Raw genomic sequence first — 19453 nt, 5'->3', positions numbered from 1 at the left:
TGATACAACTGTGTCACATCACAGTTAATAAATGGAGTGACTAAACCACATTGATTTTTGTAGCCGTAAATAAACTTTGGGCCCTGTCTGTCTTGATTCTTGAGAATGCAGAGGAACAATATGAGGGTTCATGTTGGGGACAGGCTCTTGTTTTTGCTTTTGTGCTTCTTTTGAAGATAGAGGCCTTTTCACCCCTGAATACTATTAAAGTTCAGGAACTGATTTTCCTTAACATCCTAAAATGATAATGTGGTTCAGATTGACTTTTTACTAAATTTGAGTGTTAGTGTAAGACCTATAATTTTTTTTAATAAAAACATTAAAGAAATAAAGCTTAAGAATGCACAGGCATATATTTGTCTAATAAATGTGTAATCGTTTGACACAGACACACCAAGGAATGGAAGGGATGAAGATATATGTATATGTCCATGGTATATTTAGATAAGATTGGGTAATGGTAGGGTAAGAAGGTGAGAGATTAAGATTATTAAAATGACTGATTTTGACTAGAGAACCTAAAACCTAGTCTAAAATCTACATTTTTTACTAAAGAAATGAATTCAGATGTAGATAAGATATCACAGCTTCAGCTTTCCCACTGAAGTTCAGAATATTGTTGAGAATTCTATTTAAAGAGAGAGAGAGAGAGATCAGTTGATTTGTCAAAGCTAATTGATTCCAACTGACAGCTGGAGGTCTGTTACATTCACAAGTGGTGATTGTAAAACCGATATAGCATTGTATTAGTTCATTACATGTATATTATGTAAGGTATATATATCCCATTCATTCTTATGAACATTACCCCCAAAGAAATGAGAAAAATGATACTAAACTTCATCACTTGTTGAATTTCGAGAGAAAAGTTATTAAATTAGGAAATACCTACTTATCTCTTAATCCGCAAGTCGCTAATCCATGTGTATTTCCCCCCCACAGGTCAGGAGGATTATGACAGACTGCGACCTCTTAGCTATCCACAGACAGATGTTTTCTTAGTCTGCTTCTCAGTGGTATCCCCTTCATCCTTTGAGAATGTCAAAGAAAAGGTGAGTTGCACAGATGATTTTGCTGTTGTAAATTTTTTCAATTTATTAAAAAAAAAATTTGGTAATGCATTCAAGAGGTGTGGAAAATTAATGTAATATAGTGTGAGAAAAGTGGAAAAGAGTATTTTGTTTTGGGTAAAGTAGTGATGAGATGATTTTATAAGGGGTTTGCTTTTCCTTTCGATATTTGTACATGAAGTCTTGTTTTCCTTTCCTGCAGTGGGTACCAGAAATCACTCACCACTGCCAGAAGACGCCATTCCTCCTAGTAGGCACACAGATAGATTTGCGGGATGATGCAGCAACAGTAGAAAAGTTGGCAAAGAATAAGCAGAAGCCAATCACCTACGAACAAGGGGACAAGCTCAGTCGCGAGCTGAAGGCCGTCAAGTACGTGGAATGCTCCGCGCTCACACAGAAGGGGCTGAAGAACGTATTTGATGAAGCAATTCTCGCAGCCCTGGAGCCCCCAGAACCTCAGAGACGAAGGAAATGTATTGTTCTGTAGGGTAGGACGCATCTACGGTAGACCTTGGAGTGGCCCCAGGCGTAACAGATGCACAGATTGCCTTCAATGGTCAGTAGGGGTTCTAGTGGAGTTGGTGATGCCTCTGAAGCTATTTAGACAAGAGAAACTTGATAACTGTATAAATATATGAAGGATTTTATACTTGTGAAAGGGAAAAATGTCCACTATTGGATGGTGGAAGATGCCAAAGTTCAGATAACTTGCCGATCAAGTCAGGCTTAACGCAGCTTTGGGGCTAAACTCCATGGGGAATGTGAGCAATCTAAGCACAAGAAAACTGGCTGTTTGGGTCTTGAGCGTCGAGAGTCATCTGCACGCAGGCAACTTCTCGCACAAGCTCCTCCCTCAGCCAGTCACTACCTGTTTGTGTTCCCACCTTCCCTGTCCCTTATCCCCTGGGCCAGCACCCTCCCTGTACCACTTGATGAACCATGGTTCCAGTTGGTTTGCTTCCAGTTAGGTCGAGTGTCCTTTGACTTTCATATAAACTTGTCATATAAATTTAATACCAAGACTGAACACAAATATCATGTTGATTCCAATCATCTCTAGATTTCTCAGATAATTCATTTAATTCAAGAGAACTACAGTAATCAATAGCTCAGTATTCAAATTCTGATAGGCTTTTTTTTTCTAATTTTACCTTTCCTATAGCTTATGGCATCTCATAACAAGTAATGAGTTTAGAAGTGTTGATAAAATGAATGAGTAACCAATATTTGTATGAGCTTAACTTCTTATATAACTGCCTCAGACTATCATATGTTTCCTATTCTTACACGTACACGTCTAGTGGCGTGTACCTAGCATTGGTATCTTCTTTTTTATTATAACATTAGTGCAAACTTTTAGGAGGTTTGTCTAGGGACTATGGCTTGGTTTTGTGGGCTCAAAAACCAAGATAATCCTTGAGACGAGACCAGTTATGATTTTAAGTATCAGTTTGTTAATTTTTTACAATATGGTGTGCCTGAGTAAGAAAATAGGTTTGAAGTACGTGGCATTTATGCAAAGGGTTATCAATTATTGTCAAAAGAGTGGAGAAGCATTCTCTTTTCCCAGTGTGTTGGTTTCATCTGGAACAGATTTGGCGTCATCTGCTCACTCTGGCCGTTCCTCAGTAGTCATAGTGGGTATCGAAGCCAGTCTGGGGAAGTCTGATGTAGTGGAAATGGTTATATATCAACTTGCATAGTTGGCTCAATTACAGGAATTGTTATTTTTGTACAAATTCTAAATCTGAGAGTAGTGTTCCATGGTTTTCTAAATTTCTGCTACTTCAGACATAGTAAGTTGATGGCACCCAGATGGTTGGTAACTACCTTGCCTCGTCATACATTAAACTAACCCACCACTGGTGTTGGGTGAAACATTATTTAATATCAGAATGTGTAGTTGCCATGTTGACCATTGCATATATGACAAAAGCAAAAAAATTATGGATTTTGTCTTCATTTAAAGTGTGATAAAACCTGATGATTTAGAAGGAAGTTTGGTGTTATGGAGGGAGATACAAATAAACCATTTGGATTGGATACCAATCTTGTTTTATTAACTTTGTAGGATTAAGGTGCAGTTCATGTTAAAATTATGTGATGCCCTTATAAATGTGACCACAACTTGTTGAGAAACTTGTAGCACTTTGTTCAGTGCAGCTCATGTTCGCTTGTCCCCACATGATATAATTTGTATGTGTATACAGTTTATGAACCACTCATTACAAATTATTAATTGGTTGATTACTGGACAGAATAGGTTTCATTTCTCAAGTGCAGAAAGTCTTTGCACATGTGTTTGTAAAAACATTTTATCACATAAGTGTACTATAGTTAAGAAACTAAAAAAAATGAGAGAAAATAATACCCATTTTTTCTTGCCTTAAAATGTGCTTAATGTGTTATTTTGCCTACACTTGGTAGATCTGAACCTGCTACATTATGCAATGTTAATATCTCTTAATCCCTTCACTATCTTAAGCAACCATGTTGGTACAGAAAGGAAAGTAATATGTCTGGTGAATTTAACTTTACTATAATGAAAAAAAAGTGCCAGTGAATTAGATAATAAGTTCTTCCTCTGTGGTTTTTATGAAGGCTTCCATGTTATTGCATAGTACTCTTTTTCCAACTCGACATTGCAACTGTAGCAGGCAAGGAAAGACAATAAATAAGAATAAGAAAAAGAATACAACATTTGACGAAATCCCTGTTTTTAGTGTTCTCTGCCTCGGTTCCATCAGAGTGAGGAGATAGATTGCCAGTAGAAGGTACTTTTTTACTTTTTTCATAACTGCAGCTATTAAAAGAAAATGACAATGTTAAACATGCTGCCTTGAGATGTGTTCCTAATGTAACAAAAATAAACAACAGTAGCACTGAACTTTTCTTTCATTTATTTAGAAACTTTGTTCATGGGAAACGACTCTCCACTGGCCTTGATTTACAAGTATTAATTTTTAGTATATTTGTATTTTATGAATGTCTATATATTTCATATACATCCATACCTATGAATCAGAGATTTTGGCTTTATATATAGTCTACCTATATATGAAATATATATATATAACATATCTCAAATCAATACTTCAAATATGTACATAATTGTATATAGACTTAAATATAGAGGTAAACACATGCACACAGTGGTACACATACACTCACACATTAGTATATTTAATGTTAATGCTGTCAGAGGGGTACGAGTCTGAATTCTAGTAAAACCAAGGAACTGATAGAGAGATACCGTAGAATTGTTTTACCTGAACATTCAAAAATGTTATTGGAGTTCAGATGACTTTGTTAATTATATCAAGACCTTTTGAGTGTTACTCTTTGAATTAAAACTGAGAATCATGCCGCTTAACATCTCCCAAGAATATTTATGAGGTAGATAATTTTCTTTATTCTGCTCCTCTCTGAGTGTTATTCTACTGCATGGGATGTTTGCGGCAGATTGTCACGTTTAAGTCAGTTGATCATGCATATAACCCTGTCGAAGCTCATTTTACCAGACCTGGATTTAGACACTGGGTATTGCAGAGATGTTGGTGCTACATCATTTTTATCATTTCTATATAAACTTGTTAATGATACTTCACATATTGTCTATGATATTTTTTTTGCCAAAGTTTTATCATCCACACAGTCACTAGGGTTTCCAATGCAAATCCCAAGACATTAAAAAAAAAAATTGAAGCTCAGAAAGATAATTTATTTCATTTTATTTTTTTATTTTTTATTTATTTACTTATTACTTTTTTTACTGCTACATGTAGTCTCTTGAATAATTTGATCTCGAAGGTTGTCACTCCATCAACTTAAGTAATGATTTTTTTTGAGAGAATCAAAGCCTTTGGTACAGAAATGTTTTAATATTATTATTATTACAGAAATGTTTTAATCTTTTGTTTTATAGATATAGCTGTGTCTTGAACTGCAGTGACCCCTTCTGGTGTGATTTTTGATTTATCAGTGTGAATCTTAACATTCTTTTTAAAATTATGATGATATGATCATGATTATACTAATAACAATAACACTAAGAATGATAATGAGTATGATAATGATAATGATATTAATAATGATAATGATGATAATAATAATAACGACAATAAATAGTAATGATGATAATAATAATAAAGATAATAACAATGATAATGATGATAATAGTAATAATGACATTAATGATGATGATAATAATAATAGTAATAATAATAATAATAATGATATTGATAATAATAATAATAATAATAATAAAGATATTATTAGTGTTGATAATTATAATGTTGATAAGGACAGTGATGATGATCATGATAACTGATAATAGCAAGTCATAATGAATATAATTATGTATAAACATATAAATGAAAAAGGGGGAAATGTATTTATTAGCAACAAAAATGTATAAGTGATTAACCTGAATATGACAAAGTGGTAACAATGTAATGTGGTTTGAAATAAAAGTTGATTTCAGAATGTGAAATTATATCATTTCAAATTTTTAGTGCAAAAGATATAAACAGTACATCAGATTATGCTTAAAGGGAGTAGATATCAAGAAGTTTTCTCTCTCTTTTTTTCTCTTTCTCTTTCCCTTTGTCTTTCTTTCTCTCTTTATCTTTTCCTTTGTCTTTATTTCTCTTTCTTCTCTTTTCCTTTGTCTTTCTTTCTTTCTTTCTCTTTCCCTTTGTCTTTCTTTCTCTCTTTCTCTTTCTCTTTCCCTTTGTCTTTCTTTCTCTCTTTATCATTTCCTTTGTCTTTATTTCTCTTTCTTCTCTTTTCCTTTGTCTTTCTTTCTCTTTCTTCTCTTTCCCTTTGTCTTTCTTTCTCTCTTTCTCTTTCTTTCTCTTTCCCTTTGTCTTTCTTTATCTCTTTATCTTTTCCTTTGTCTTTATTTCTCTTTCTTCTCTTTTCCTTTGTCTTTCTTTCTCTTTCTTCTCTTTCCCTTTGTCTTTCTTTATCTCTTTCTCTTTCTTTCTATTTCCCTTTGTCTTTCTTTATCTCTTTCTCTTTCTTTCTCTTTGTCTTTCTTTATCTCTTTCTCTTTCTTTTCCTTTGTCTTTATTTCTTTCTTTTTCTCTTTCTCTTTCCCTTTGTCTTTCTTTCTCTCTTCTCTCTCTCTCTCTCTCTCTCTCTCTCTCTCTCTCTCTCTCTCTCTCTCTCTCTCTCTCTCTCTCTCTCTCTCTCTCTCTCTCTCTCTCTCCTCTCACTCTCTCTCTCCTGCCTTTATCTCTTTTTTTCCTTGATATATGTTTTCCATATATATTTATACATTCACATTCCCTCAGTAGGAAAGTGAACAATAAAGAAAGATTAATCTATGCTACTTAAATTTTATAGCATTTGCACAAACAATCCCCTTCTTGGTATATGTCGAGAAAAATAGAAAAAATATAACAATTTTTACTATGAGATCTGTAATATTAACATTACCATAATCAAAATTTGTAGGGGAGAGTTAGAAAGAGGAACTCCTATTTTTCTTCTTATTCTTTCCTTCTTTCTTCATCTTTTTTTTCTTTCTTCCTCTATTCCTTCTTCTCTTTCTCTTTCTTTTTCTTCTTATTTCTTTTTTTTTTTTGGCATAGGGTACAGACACAGGAAAAAAAATGAACATCTTCATTGGCACGTATTCAGTAACGGATTAAAGTGAGATATAAACAACAATACAAGATCGGAAATACGAATAGACTTAGATTCCTCCTCTGTCTAATTAAGATCGAAATAGACTGTTGTTTCCATTAATCAATTAATTAATCTATTTATTTAATTATTGTTTGAAAGTAGCATAGCTCAGTGGTAGAGCGCTGGCTTTGCAATCGCGTGGTCCTGTGGGTTCGCGCCCGGCTGACCCTCTCAGTCGACTCAGCTGTGAATGAGCACTGGTATGCTGACGTCAGCATGCTAGGGTCAAGTCGGGGCGGAAAGGAACTGGCCACCCGACCGCATCATCCCGAGACTTAGTAAGCATGTTTCTCTACAAAACATGTCCCTTACGTGCAGATAGATGTGGGACCAACTTTGAACTTTTGAGACATGTTTGCTTCTTTTTTATATAGATTCTAAAATTTGATTCCATATTGTAAAGAGAATCTGGTGATTTATGATCCTTAATTTCCCATTTTTAACGAATAGCATCTAATTCCAGTTTAAGGAGAATCTATAAGTATATGGCATTTTCATCCTCGGCAACCCTCCCTCCTTTTTATTATATAGAAAATAAAGGAAAGAGTTGATTAGAGGTACATATTTATGGTTTTTTTTTCCAGTTACACACACACACATACAGATATACAAACACACACACCCGTACAGACACACACACACACACACACTCATATGCACACACACACACACACACACACACACACACACACACACACACACACATACAGACACACACTCATATGCACACACATACATATACAGACACACAATCATATGCACACACATACATATACAGACACACTCATATGCACACACACACACACACACAAACAAACACACACACATGCAGACACACATACATTTTTCTAAACCATACTCAATTTCCACAGAAACTGATACTGAATTTACTATCATTTCATTTTTCAAGGTATCATTCTCAGCTTACGCCCTCCCAATAAAAAAAAAAAAAGAGAGAGAGAGAGAGAGAGAGAGAGAGAGAGAGAGAGAGAGAGAGAGAGAGAGAGAAGAGAGAGAGAAAGAAGAAGAAAAAAAGGGGATTAAACAACAACAATGCGAATTTTTTACACTTGTTTATTGTACACAACACAACATCAATAAGCTCATTTCCTTATCAAAGATTAAAAAAATACCAGTGTAAATAATTATCCTTGTTTCATCTAGTCTAGTGACTCAAAAGTGACACTCGTCCACAGAAAAGTGTATTCCATTAAATTCTGCAAAAAAATGTGCTCAATTCTTTTTAGGTTTTCAAAATACATAATATATGTTAGGGGATACATGCAGTTTTGGAAAGCGAAAAAGGGCAAGCCATTCTATGCAGATAATTATGAATATTAAAGATAAAAAAAAAAACAAGAGAACATCACCATGTCATAAGGGAGACAAAAACCTTAAAAACTAATAAATCTTAAGAGCTAAAGTAGACATATTTCCTTATCCTTAAAATACAAATTATCTTTAAATAGAACAAAAAAGGTGCTGAGTAAAGGGATGAAAATAATAAAAAAAAGGATAAAAAAAAATGGCAGTGTTTTTTTTTTGGAATCTCGCTTGAAGAAGGAGCTCCGTCGGGGGTGGTGGGGTGGGGGTGGGGGTCTTATACCATGTTCAGAGATTCTTCTTTTTCGTTCGCTGAAATGAGAAAAATATAGGTTATTATTAATAATATTATCAATATTATTATCTTTCGCTAAAAAGAAAAAAATATATGGGTTATTATTATTATTATCATTATTTATTTATTTTTTATTTCGTTTTCTTTCCCTCTCTCACCCTTTATTATCTTTTATTTTTTCCCCTCTTTTCTGCTTCTCTCTCTGTCTTTCCCCTTCTTTTTCTCTTTCTCCCATATTCTATCTCTCCCTCTCCCCCTCTCTCTCTCTCCCTCACTCACTTCGCTAATATATACTTAGTTTTGATTGGGTTGCTTATGAGACCAAGGGAAACACACTTTTTGCTGAACCTCTGAAGACCTCAGTCCCCCTTATTAAATACCTGAACAGAAATGTCATCAGGTACCGAGGTGATGCTGTACAGGTTTCCTAACTCAGTGTTGAGTTTGCAACGAGAGTGCGTAAGTATATTCAAGTGTACGTGACAGCACTTACCCTTGTGGAGTGTCTAATTCTAATTCGTTGTAAGCACTTGGAAGCGCCTTGGTACCACTCTCTTGCTCTTCTCATAGATAATCCTTTATCCTATCCTCTTCCCTGCCTCTTCTACCTACTCACCCCTCCTCCCTCTTCCCTCCCCCTTTCTCCCTCTCCTCTCCTCCCATTCCTCCTCCCTCCTCCCTCCACCCACTCTAATCCCCTTCGTCCTACCTCCACCCCTCTCTCCCATTCCTCCTTCCTCTCCTCCCCTTCCCTCCTCCTACCTCCACCCTCCCTCTCTCCCATTCCTCCTCCCTCTCTCCCCTTCCTACCTCCCCCCCCCATCCCTCCCTCTCCTCCCCTTCCAAACTCCTCCCTTCCCTCTTCCTCTCACTCCCATTCCTCCTCCCCCCCATCCCACCCCTCTCTATCCATCTCCCCCCATCCCTCACTCCCTCTCCCCCAATCACTCACCTGCTCGGCGGATCTGCACCTTGGCCGCAGCCCTAGCCTCGCCCTCGGAGTTGGTGGCGACGCAGGAGTAGGTCCCAACGGTGTCCTTCTTAATACGCATGATCTGGACCCATCCCGTGGCCATGAACTTCTCGGGGCCACCGCGGACCTGGACGGCTAGGGAAGACATGTCACCTGCGGGAAGGAATATTAGGATTAATGACAGGAAAAGGGAATGAAGAGAGAAGAGAGAAAACAACAGGAACAATTGTGAAAATAAACAGCACAGTTTTTCATAGTTTGTATTTTTTTTTTTTTTTTTTGCGGCTAGGAATATTTTGATGATTATTGACAAGAAAAGGGATTAAAGAAAGACAAGAAAAAAGAGGAACAACTGTAATAACAAACAGCAGAGTTTTTCATAATTTGCATTTGTGTTTTTTGTCTATCAGTTGACTTGTCCATGTCTATCTACTGACGTTTTTTTTTATTTTTGTTTTTTTATTTATTTGTCTTATTAGCTATCTCTTTGTGTATGTATGTATACATCGTTGTCTATCTAATGTTTTTTTTTCAGTGTGTGTGTGTGTGTGTGTGTGTGTGTGTGTGTGTGTGTGTGTGTGTGTGTGTGTGTGTGTGTGTGTGTGTGTGTGTGTGTGTGTGTGTGTGTGTGTGTGTGTGTGTGTGTGTGCGTACATGCGTGCGTCTGTGTGTGTGTTGATGCTGATGATGCAAATGCTGGTGTTGGTACAATCAACAGTGACACAAATAGTGTTATTACCAAAATTGCTGAAAACTATGAAATTAACAACCATAATATTGATACTACTATAGGTACTGCCCTTCGCATAATCACAATCATCATGATAATAATCAGTCGCCCTCCTCCTTCTCCTCTTCCTACTTCCCCTCCTCCTCCTCCTCCTCCTCCTCCTCCTCCTCCTCCTCCTCCTCCTCCTCCTCCTCCTCCTCCCCCCCTTCCCCTCTTCCTCCATCTCCTTTTCCTATTTCTCCTTCACCTCTACATCCTCCATGTACTACTTTTCCTCCTCTTTCTTCTCCTTCTCTACCTCCACTTCCTCTTCCATTTCCTCCCTCTCTCTTCCCTCTGCCATCCGCCTCCATCTTCTCCTCCATCTCCATTTCCCCTTCCCCTCCCCCTCTACCTCCTCCTCCTCCACCTCCCCCTCCTACTTACCTTCTCCTTATCCCCCTCCTCCTCCACCTCCCCCTACCTTCTCCTTCTCCCCCTCCTTCCCTTTCTCCTCCATCTCAACTTCTACCTCCTCCACCACCTCCCCCTCCTCCCCTCCTCCTCTAACTCCCCCTCCCCCTTAACCTCCTCCTCCCCCTCCCCCTCCTACCTACCTTCTTCTTATCCCCCTCCTCCTCCACCTCCCCCTACCTTCTCCTTCTCCCCCTCCTCCCCTTTCTCCTCTATCTCAACCTCTACCTCCTCCTCCACCTCCCCCTCTCCCTCAACTTCCACCTCCCCTCCTCCTCCAACTCCCCCTCCCCCTCCTACCTACCTTCTCCTTATCCCCCTCCTCCTCCACCTCCCCCTCCTCGTTCCTCTCCCCCTCTACCTTCTCCTTATCCCCCTCCTCCTCCACCACCTGCGCCTCCTACCTTCCTTCCCCCTTCCTCCATCTCCCCCTCCCCCTCAACCTCTACCTCCTCCTCCACCTCCCCCGCTCCCTATCCCTCTCCCCTACCCCCCTCCCCCTCCTCCCTTTGTTCTCCCTCCTCCTCCTCCTCCACCTCCCCCTCCTACCTACCTTCTCCTTATCCCCCTCCTCCACCCTCTCCCCCTCCCCCTCAACCTCCCCCTCCTCCTCTACCTCCTCCTCCACCTCCCCCTCAACCTCCAACCCCCTCCCCTCTCCCTCAACCTCCCCCTCCTCCCTTCCTTCCCCCTCCCCCTCCTCCTCCACCTTCCCCCTATCCCTATCCCTCTCCCCTCCCCCTCCCCCTCCCCCTCCCTTTCCTTCCCCCTATCCCTCTCCCTCTCACCTACCCCCATCCTCCCCCTCTCCCTCAACCTCCTCTCCCTCCTTCTCCCTCCTCCTCCTCCCCCTCCTCCTCCTCCTTCCCCCTCCTCCTCCCCCTCCCCCTCCCCCTCCTCCTCCTCCTCCCCCTCTCCCTCAACCTCCTCCTCCCCCTCCCCAACCTCTACCTCCTCCTCCATCTCCCCCACGTACCTACCTTCTCCTTATCCCCTTCCTTCTCCACCTCCCCCTCCTATCTTCCTTTCTCCTTCCTCCTTCCCCCTCCTCCACCTCCACCTCCTCCTCCACCTTCCCCCTATCCGTATCCCCCATCCTCCTCCTCCTCCTCCTCCACCTCCCCCTATTCCCTCCCTTCCTTCCCCCTCCTCCTCCTCCTCCTCCTCCTCCTCCTCCTCTCCCTCCACCTCCCCCTCCTCCTCCTCCTCCTCCTCCTCCACCTCCCCCTCCCCCTCCTCCTCCCCCTCACCTGGCAGCTTGAAGGACGATCCATCCTCAAGGTTGAGCTCCCACGTGACGTCGGGCACAGGGTAACCTTTGACCTCGCAGTCCAGAACCAGGATGCTGCCCTCGGGTCGCTCGGCGTCTTCGGGCGCTGACACGATCACGGGCGCTGTGGGCGGGGTCGAAAGGGTGGGCGGCGTGAGACGGGTGGGCGTGTGTGGGCGTGGGTTAAATATCTCTTTGAATCATATTGGGTTTGTTCTTTGGAGGTTTTTGTCAAATATCATTAACATAACATTATTATTATTATCCTTATTATCATTATTATCATATTATATTATCATTATTATTTTTTTTTAATTACTATTATTATTATTATTATTATCATTATTATCATCATCATTATTATTATCACCCTTATCATCATCATCATTATTATTATTATCATTATTATTGTTATCATTATTATTATCACTATTATCATCATTATTATTATTATTGTTATCATTATTATTATTATTACTACTACTATTTGATAATAATTATTATAATTATTACTATTACCCATTACTCCCCAAAACCACAAACCTCCCTAGCGGATTTCAACAAGCGAGAGGCGCTTCCCCAACCCACCTTCCTCCTCCTCCACCTCCCCATCCACCACCTCCTCCTCCCCCCCCCCTCCACCTCCTCCTCCTCCTCCTCTTCCACTTCCACCTCCTCCCCTTCCATCTCCTCCTCCTCCACCCCTTCCACCTCCACCACCTCCCCCTCCACCTCCCCCCCCTCCACCTCTTCCTCCTCCTCCTCTTCCACCTCCCCCTCCTACCCCCCTATCCCCCACCACCTCCTCCACCTCCTCCTTCCCCCAAAAACCCACCTGCCTTGCACGGTCCCCTCACCGCCACGAAGAGCTCGGGGTTGTCTGCCGTCTTCTCCAGCAGGTGGCAGAGGGTTTCGTAGGTCACGTCGTCGGAGCCGCAGACCTCGCCCTCGCTGTCGCACTCGCAGACGGCCTCGACCGAGTCCTGTAGGAGGGGGGGGGGAGAGAAAGGGTTAAAAGGGTGAGATGTTGGTTTGATGGAGGTGGGGGGAAGGGGGAGGGGAGGTGGGGGAGGTGGAGGTGGTGGGGGTAGGGGGAGGTGGAGGTGGAGGAGGGGGAGGGGGGATAGGGGGAGGTGGAGGGGAAGGGGAGGAGGTGGAGGGGGAGGAGGGGTAGGAGGAGGTGGAGGGGGGGAGGGGAAAGGGAAAGGAGGAAGAGGAGGTGAAGAAGAAGAAGAAGAAGTAGAAGAAGAATGAGCAGAAGGAGGGAGAGGGGAAGAAGAAGAAGAAGAAAAAGGAGAAGTAGAAGAATAAGGAGGAAAAGGATGGAGAGGGGAAGAAGAAAAAGAAGGAGGAGGAGAAGGCGGCGGAGGAGACGGAAGAGGAATAGAAGGAGGAGGAGGAGAAGACGGAGGAGGAGGAGGAGAGGAAGAGAAGGAGAAGGAGGAGGAGAAGGAGTAGAAGAAAGAGGAGGAGGAGGAGAAGGAGTAATAGAAGAAGAAGAAGGAGGAGGGGGAGGAGGAAGAGGAATAGAAGAAGGAGGAGAAGGAGGAGGGGAAGAAGGAGAAGAGGAAGAGAAGAAGGAGGAGGAGGAGGAGGAGGGAAAGAAAGTGAAAAAAGATTTCCCCAAAGCAGAAATACTTGACACAAAACAGCCTTCAACTTTGTTCTAACGATATAAAGCAAAAATTCAAATCAAGACAATTAAGCAAATTAAGAAAATAAGGCCAGAGCGTCTCATCTTACAATTCGCTAGAAATAAATAAGACGAAAATCCCTGAAACTTAGAAATTCGCTAAAAATAAATCTGCAAAAATTGTGTCGACGAAAAGCCAACTTAGGTTATGGGACGAAAAGTTGTATGACGAGGGATTCAGAGCATAAAACTTTATCTTTCCATATTTGGAAGTGTAATTGTGATGGAGAAGGAGGAGGGGCGTGCGTGGGGACATATGTATGTATGTATGTATGTATGTATGTATGTATGGGTGGGTGTATGTGTGTATGTATGTATGTAGCCTATGCATGCATGTAACTATCTATCTATCTATCTATCTATCTATCTATCTATCTCTATATATGTATATATATATATATACATATCTGTCTATCTACCTATCTATATGTATATACATATACATAGATTCACACACACACACACACACACACACACACACACACACACACACACACACACACACACACACACACACACACACACACACACACACACACACACACACACAGACTCACACATACACACAATACTTTCAACACATGGCGAGAAGATCGAGGCGTGTGCATAAGCGAGCAAAATGGAGAAGCGAGAGAGAAGAAAAAGTGTGAGGGGAGTGGAGAGAAACGACAGTGAGGGGAGAGAAAGAGAGGAGATTTTGGAGTGTAGGAGGGAAGCGAAAGAGGGGTGCGGGGGTGGGGGGGGGAGAACAGGGAGAGGGAGGTGGGGGAAGGGCTGGGTAAGGGGGGGGGGGAGGCACTCTGTTGGTGGGCACTGAGAAGGCACTGTCCCGGTGTTGCCATCGCGATGCCCCTGTATTACACCAACCCATCTCTTAGGCACAAAACGTAATCTAAAAAGCCTCACACGAGACAAAACACACCGCATCTAAACGACCCAAAATACCTCCATAAAAATATAAAACCCTCAAACACCTAAGCTGACGCAGACAGAAGAGAAATAAATAACAATAATAAAAGACTAACCCCCGCCTGTGGCAACCCCTCCCTCCCTCATCGCTTTTCCCGCCACGTCACCCAAACCGAGAGGTCGCCGGCACAAAATTTTCGGCGAATAAAACATTTTAACCCCGCGCCCTACCTCCATTCCTTAATATATCTCCCCCTCCTCCCCCTCAAATAAAAAAGAGGCGCGTTTCTTCGCACTCGACAATCACGTGAGGGATTATGATTGAATTTAATAAAGATATCTTGTAAGAAAGTTCAAAGACGCGCTGAGGGTGAAGAAGGCGAGCTAACTCAGCCCTGACTCTGCTTCTCTATACTAACGTCTTTATATCTCCACATACACTTTTTAAAATAAATTATGTTTCGTATTTTTACATACATCTCCACATACACCTTTTAAAATATAATCAAAATTATGTTTCGTATTTTTACATATATCTTTACATTATAAAATACAATCTAAATTATGTTTTGTATTTTTACATATATCTCCACATACAACTTTTAAAATACAATCTAAATAATGTTTCGTATTTTTACATATATCTTTACATACTTTTTAAAATATAATCTACCTTATTTTTCGTATTTTTACATATTTCTTTACATACCCTTTTTTAAAATATAATCTAAATTATGTTTCGTATTTTTACATATATTTTTACATACTTTATAATATATAATCTACATTATTTTTCGTATTTTTACATATTTCTTTATATACACCTTTTAAAATATAATCTAAATTATGCTTCGTATTTTTACATATATCTTTACATACTATATAAAATATAATCTACCTTATTTTTCGTATTTTTACATATTTCTTTACATACCCTTTTAAAATACAATCTAAATTATGTTTCGTAATTTTACATATATCTTTACATACTTTATAATATATAATCTAAATGATTTTTTCGTATTTTTACATATATCTTTACATACACTCTCAATTATTTTACTCTCAGTCTTTCCATACAATCCGAATAATTTTCTGAATAATTTTACACAATTCAATGTATCTTTCCATACAATCTAAATTATTTTACATATTCGTTTAAAAAGTAAACTAGGCAAAAAAATACGTTAACTTGAGAGCACTTTAAAATTATGTATTTTTTTGGGATTATTTCCTTTGTTATTTATTTGTCTATTTCTCGAGATTATTTCATAAGCGATGTTCTAAATCTGTTTTTCGTGTCTGAATTTCGTAGTTCTCCTGTGTTGATTTCTCTTTTCTTCTGCCTGTTCTTGTTCTTCTTCGTCTTCTTCTCCTTCTTCTTGTTCTTGTTTTTCTTTCGTTTTCTTCTTCATCATCTTGTTGTTGTTGTTCTTTTTCTTCTTCGTCATCTTCTTCTTCGTCTTCTTCATCATCATCTTCTTCTATCTTTTTCTTCTTCCTCTCCATCTTTAATTTCTTCTTCTTCGTCATCATCATCTCCTGCTTCATCCTCCTCCTCCTCTCATCATCATCATGAACACCATCTTCCTCCTATCCTCTTTTTCCTCCTCCTCCTTCACCTCCACCACCACCACCACCTCCACCAACTCTCCCTCCACCACCACCACCTTCTTCAACAAAAACACATCTCGTGTAAATAATCAACATCTCCAACACCAGATGTCGCCACATAATCGAAAATGTCAGCAAACAATAAATGAGGAATGAAGAGCAAGAACCGATAAATAGGGAGAAGGGGAAAAGGAAGATTCAATATCTATTATAATTTTCTATGTAAACGTTTTATTGATGATGATGATGAGGTGATGATGATGGTGGTGATGATGAAAGCGATAATGACGGTTACAGCAGTGACAAAAATGCTAGTAGTAGTAATGATAATAATAATAATGATAACGATAACCATAATATGATAACAATAATGATAATAATAGTAACGATATGATAATAATAATGATGATAATAATAATTATGAAGATAATAATAATAATAATAATAATAATAATAATAATAATAATAATAATAATAATAATAATAATAATATAATAATAATAATAATAATAATAATAATAATAATAATAACAACAACAACAATAATAACAACAATAGTGATAATGATGATAATGATGATAACAATAAGAGCAACAACAACAATGATGACAATACAAAAACGGTAATAACAACGACAATAACAACAAAAACATCATCACCAAAGACAAAAATACACCAAAACCACAACAAAACAACAAAAACAGACCACTCCCACACCGATTACAACCGAAAGAGATGGCTCAAAAGAGATTCATAATTTAATAAGATGTAATAGCCTTTGCCACATCTGCTGCACATCTTTTAGCTGAACTGAAACCGGCGCGGATAGATGGCGCCACGGATGCCCCGCCCCTTCTTTTGTTTCTCTATAAAAAAAATATGATAATAATGCCGTAATTATCATTATCATACGTGTTTTAATCGTTATTTTTGTTATTGAAGCTGTTAGATGTTATATACTCTTGGAAGAATACAAAAAGGATGAAAATAAAGATAGATGTGATGGTGTAGCGTGTGTTTTATCGTCGTTATCCCTGTTATTAAATCTATTCGATGTTATGAGCTCTTAGAAGAATGGAAATTCATAAACAATAAAAACGAATGTTTGACCCTACTTATTCTTATTATAAAAATAACATACATGTGTTTTATCGTCGTTATCCCTTCTCCCAAACCTATTCGATACTAAAGAGATGAAAAACGAATTAAAATAAATATTAAATAAATGATACAGCATGTGTTTCACCATCATTATTCCTACCAAATCTCTGACATACAATAGACTCTTCTGAAAGAACGAAAAATGAAAAGAAGAACTTAAAATAAGCTAAAATAAGACGAAATACGTATCCGCTTTTCAAATAACTTCCCCAGCCATGTGTTTAGGTTATCTGTAAACAAACAGGCCCGACCCATGTCTGCCTTGGGGGGATGTGAACAAAAAGTAGGGCGCAGTGTGGAACAGGGAGGGAGAGGGGAAGGGAAGGGAGAGGGGAAGGGAGGGAGAGGGGAAGGGAGGGGAGGGAGAGGGGAAGGGAGGAGGGAGAGGGGGAAGGGGAGGGGAGAGGGGAAGGGAGGGAGGGGGAGAGGGAGAGGGGAGAAGGAGATGGAAGGGAGGGGAGGGGGAGAGGGGAGGGGGATGGGAGAGGGGAAAGAAGGAGAGGGAGAGGGGAAAAGGAAGAGGCGGGGAGGGGAAGGGGAGGGGAGGGATAGGGGAAAAGAGGGGAGAAGAAGGGGAGAGGTTAAAAGAAAGGGAGGGAGGAGAGGAGATGAAAAGGGAGGGTGGTTGTAGGGAGGGGATAGGGGAGGGGAGGGAGAGGGGAAAAGGAGGGGAGAGAGTGGGGGAAAAGGTGGAGGGGAAAGAGAAGGGGGATATAAACGAGGGAGAAAAGAAGTTAAAGAAGAAGAAGAAGGAGAAGATGGGAGGAAGGGAGAATAGCCGAGTGAGAGGTTAAAAGAAGGAAAATAGAGGAAGGGAAAAAGGAGAGGAAACAGAGAAGCAGAAAGAAGGGAAAAGAAGGGGAAAGAAAGGAGGAGAGAGAGCGGAAAGGACTACAGAGATGAGGGGAGGTGGAAATGATGGAGCTCCGAGGGGGTAGGGGGAAAAGGAGGGTATGGGGGGAGGGAGGGGTGGGAGAGAGTCTGGCGAGGGAGATGGAAAGGGAGAGTAAAAGGAAGGGGAGAGGGGGAGAAGAGGTTAAGGGAGGGGGGTATGGGGGGAGAGAGAGAGAGAGAGAGAGAGAGAGAGAGGGAGGGAGGGAGAGAGGGAGAGAGGAAAAGAGAGAGAGAGAGAGAGAGAGAGTGAGAGAGAGAGAGAGAGAGAGAGAAAGAGAGAGAGACAGAGAGAGAGAGAGAGAGAGAGAGAGAGAGAGAGAGAGAGAGAGAGAGAGAGAGAGAGAGAGAGAGAAGAGAAAGGAAGGAGGAAAAGGATAAGGAATGAAAGGAAGAGAAAGGGGAAGGAGGAAGAGAAAGCGAAAGAGAGAGAGATAAATGTAAGGGAGAGAAACGAAAGAGAGAAATGAAGTGAGGAGACAAAAAAGGAGGGAAAGCAAAAGAGAAGGAGAGAGAAGAGGAGAGAGCAGTAATGAAAGAACGAAAATACAAAAAGAATAAAACACATATAAGGGAGAGAATAAGATAGCAAGACAAGAGGATAGAATTACAGATAAAGCTGAAGGAGAGAAAGGCGGATGGAGGAGGAGAAAGAGGAGAAGGAGGAAGAAGAGGAGAAAGAGAAGGAGAAGGAGGAGGGGAATAGAAGGCAAGAAAGGAGAGAAGGTAGAAGGGAGAGAGGGAAGGAGGCAGAGAGAGGGAAGTGACTGAGAGAAAGAGAAAATGAGAGAGAGAGAGAGCGAATGAGAGAAAGGGAGAGGGAGAAAGAAGAAAACAAAGAGAGAGAACAAGAGAAAAAGAGAGAAAGAAAGAAAGCCAGAAAGAGAGCGAAAGAGAGCGAAAGACAGAGAAAGAGGCAGGCAGAAAGAGAAAGAGGCAGACAGACAAGAAAGCCAAGAAAGAAAGACAGAAAGAGAGAGAGAGAAAGAGAGATGAGAGCGTAGGCAGAGAGAGAGAGAGACCTTTCCCGAAGCTTCTGTTAACGAAAACATAAACACAGCCCATGAACCGCCCGCCTTCACGCCCACCACCTCCCCCCCCCCCCGCCCTCTCTCGCGCCCATTTCTCTCTCTCACAGGATTTTCTACCTCGTTCTCATACAGTCCATGGTGGGTGTAAGTGTGAGTTTAAGTGAGGGTGTGTGTGTGTGTGTGTGTGTGTGTGTGTGTGTGTGTGTGTGTGTGTGTGTGTGTGTGTGTGTGTGTGTGTGTGTGTGTGTGTGTGTGTGTGTGTGTGTGTGTGTGTGTGTGTGTTTGTGTATGTATGTATGTGTTTGTTTGTTTGTGTGTGTGTGTGTATGAGTTTGTGTATGTA

At 40.5% G+C, this 19453-nt stretch overlaps 2 protein-coding genes across 7 annotated transcripts in view; one reads left to right on the top strand and one right to left on the bottom strand.

The window, feature by feature from the left end:
• The window catches only part of Cdc42 (Cell division cycle 42), a 28396-nt gene extending 25280 nt beyond the window's left edge, over nt 1-3116 (top strand). For all 6 annotated transcript variants that reach the window (XM_070142699.1, XM_027356901.2, XM_027356900.2 and 3 more), the window contains exons 4-5: nt 943-1052; nt 1273-3116. In XM_070142699.1, the coding sequence (XP_069998800.1) occupies nt 943-1052; nt 1273-1560 (398 nt within the window). In that variant the 3' untranslated portion in view covers nt 1561-3116. The remainder of the gene's footprint in view (nt 1-942; nt 1053-1272) is intronic.
• A 4846-nt stretch (nt 3117-7962) lies between these two features.
• Nucleotides 7963-19453, bottom strand: part of LOC113805843 (insulin-like growth factor-binding protein-related protein 1) — a 23820-nt gene continuing 12329 nt past the window's right edge. The window contains exons 3-6 of the mRNA XM_070142697.1: nt 12647-12794; nt 11792-11935; nt 9338-9511; nt 7963-8402 (exon numbers count right to left, since the gene is read on the bottom strand). Of these exons, the coding sequence (XP_069998798.1) occupies nt 8368-8402; nt 9338-9511; nt 11792-11935; nt 12647-12794 (501 nt within the window). The 3' untranslated portion in view covers nt 7963-8367. The remainder of the gene's footprint in view (nt 8403-9337; nt 9512-11791; nt 11936-12646; nt 12795-19453) is intronic.

The sequence above is a fragment of the Penaeus vannamei genome, chromosome 29, assembly GCF_042767895.1.
Source record: "Penaeus vannamei isolate JL-2024 chromosome 29, ASM4276789v1, whole genome shotgun sequence".
Taxonomy (NCBI): domain Eukaryota; kingdom Metazoa; phylum Arthropoda; class Malacostraca; order Decapoda; family Penaeidae; genus Penaeus; species Penaeus vannamei.
Note: the sequence above shows the minus strand (reverse complement) of the source record. Positions and strands in the feature narration are given on the sequence as shown.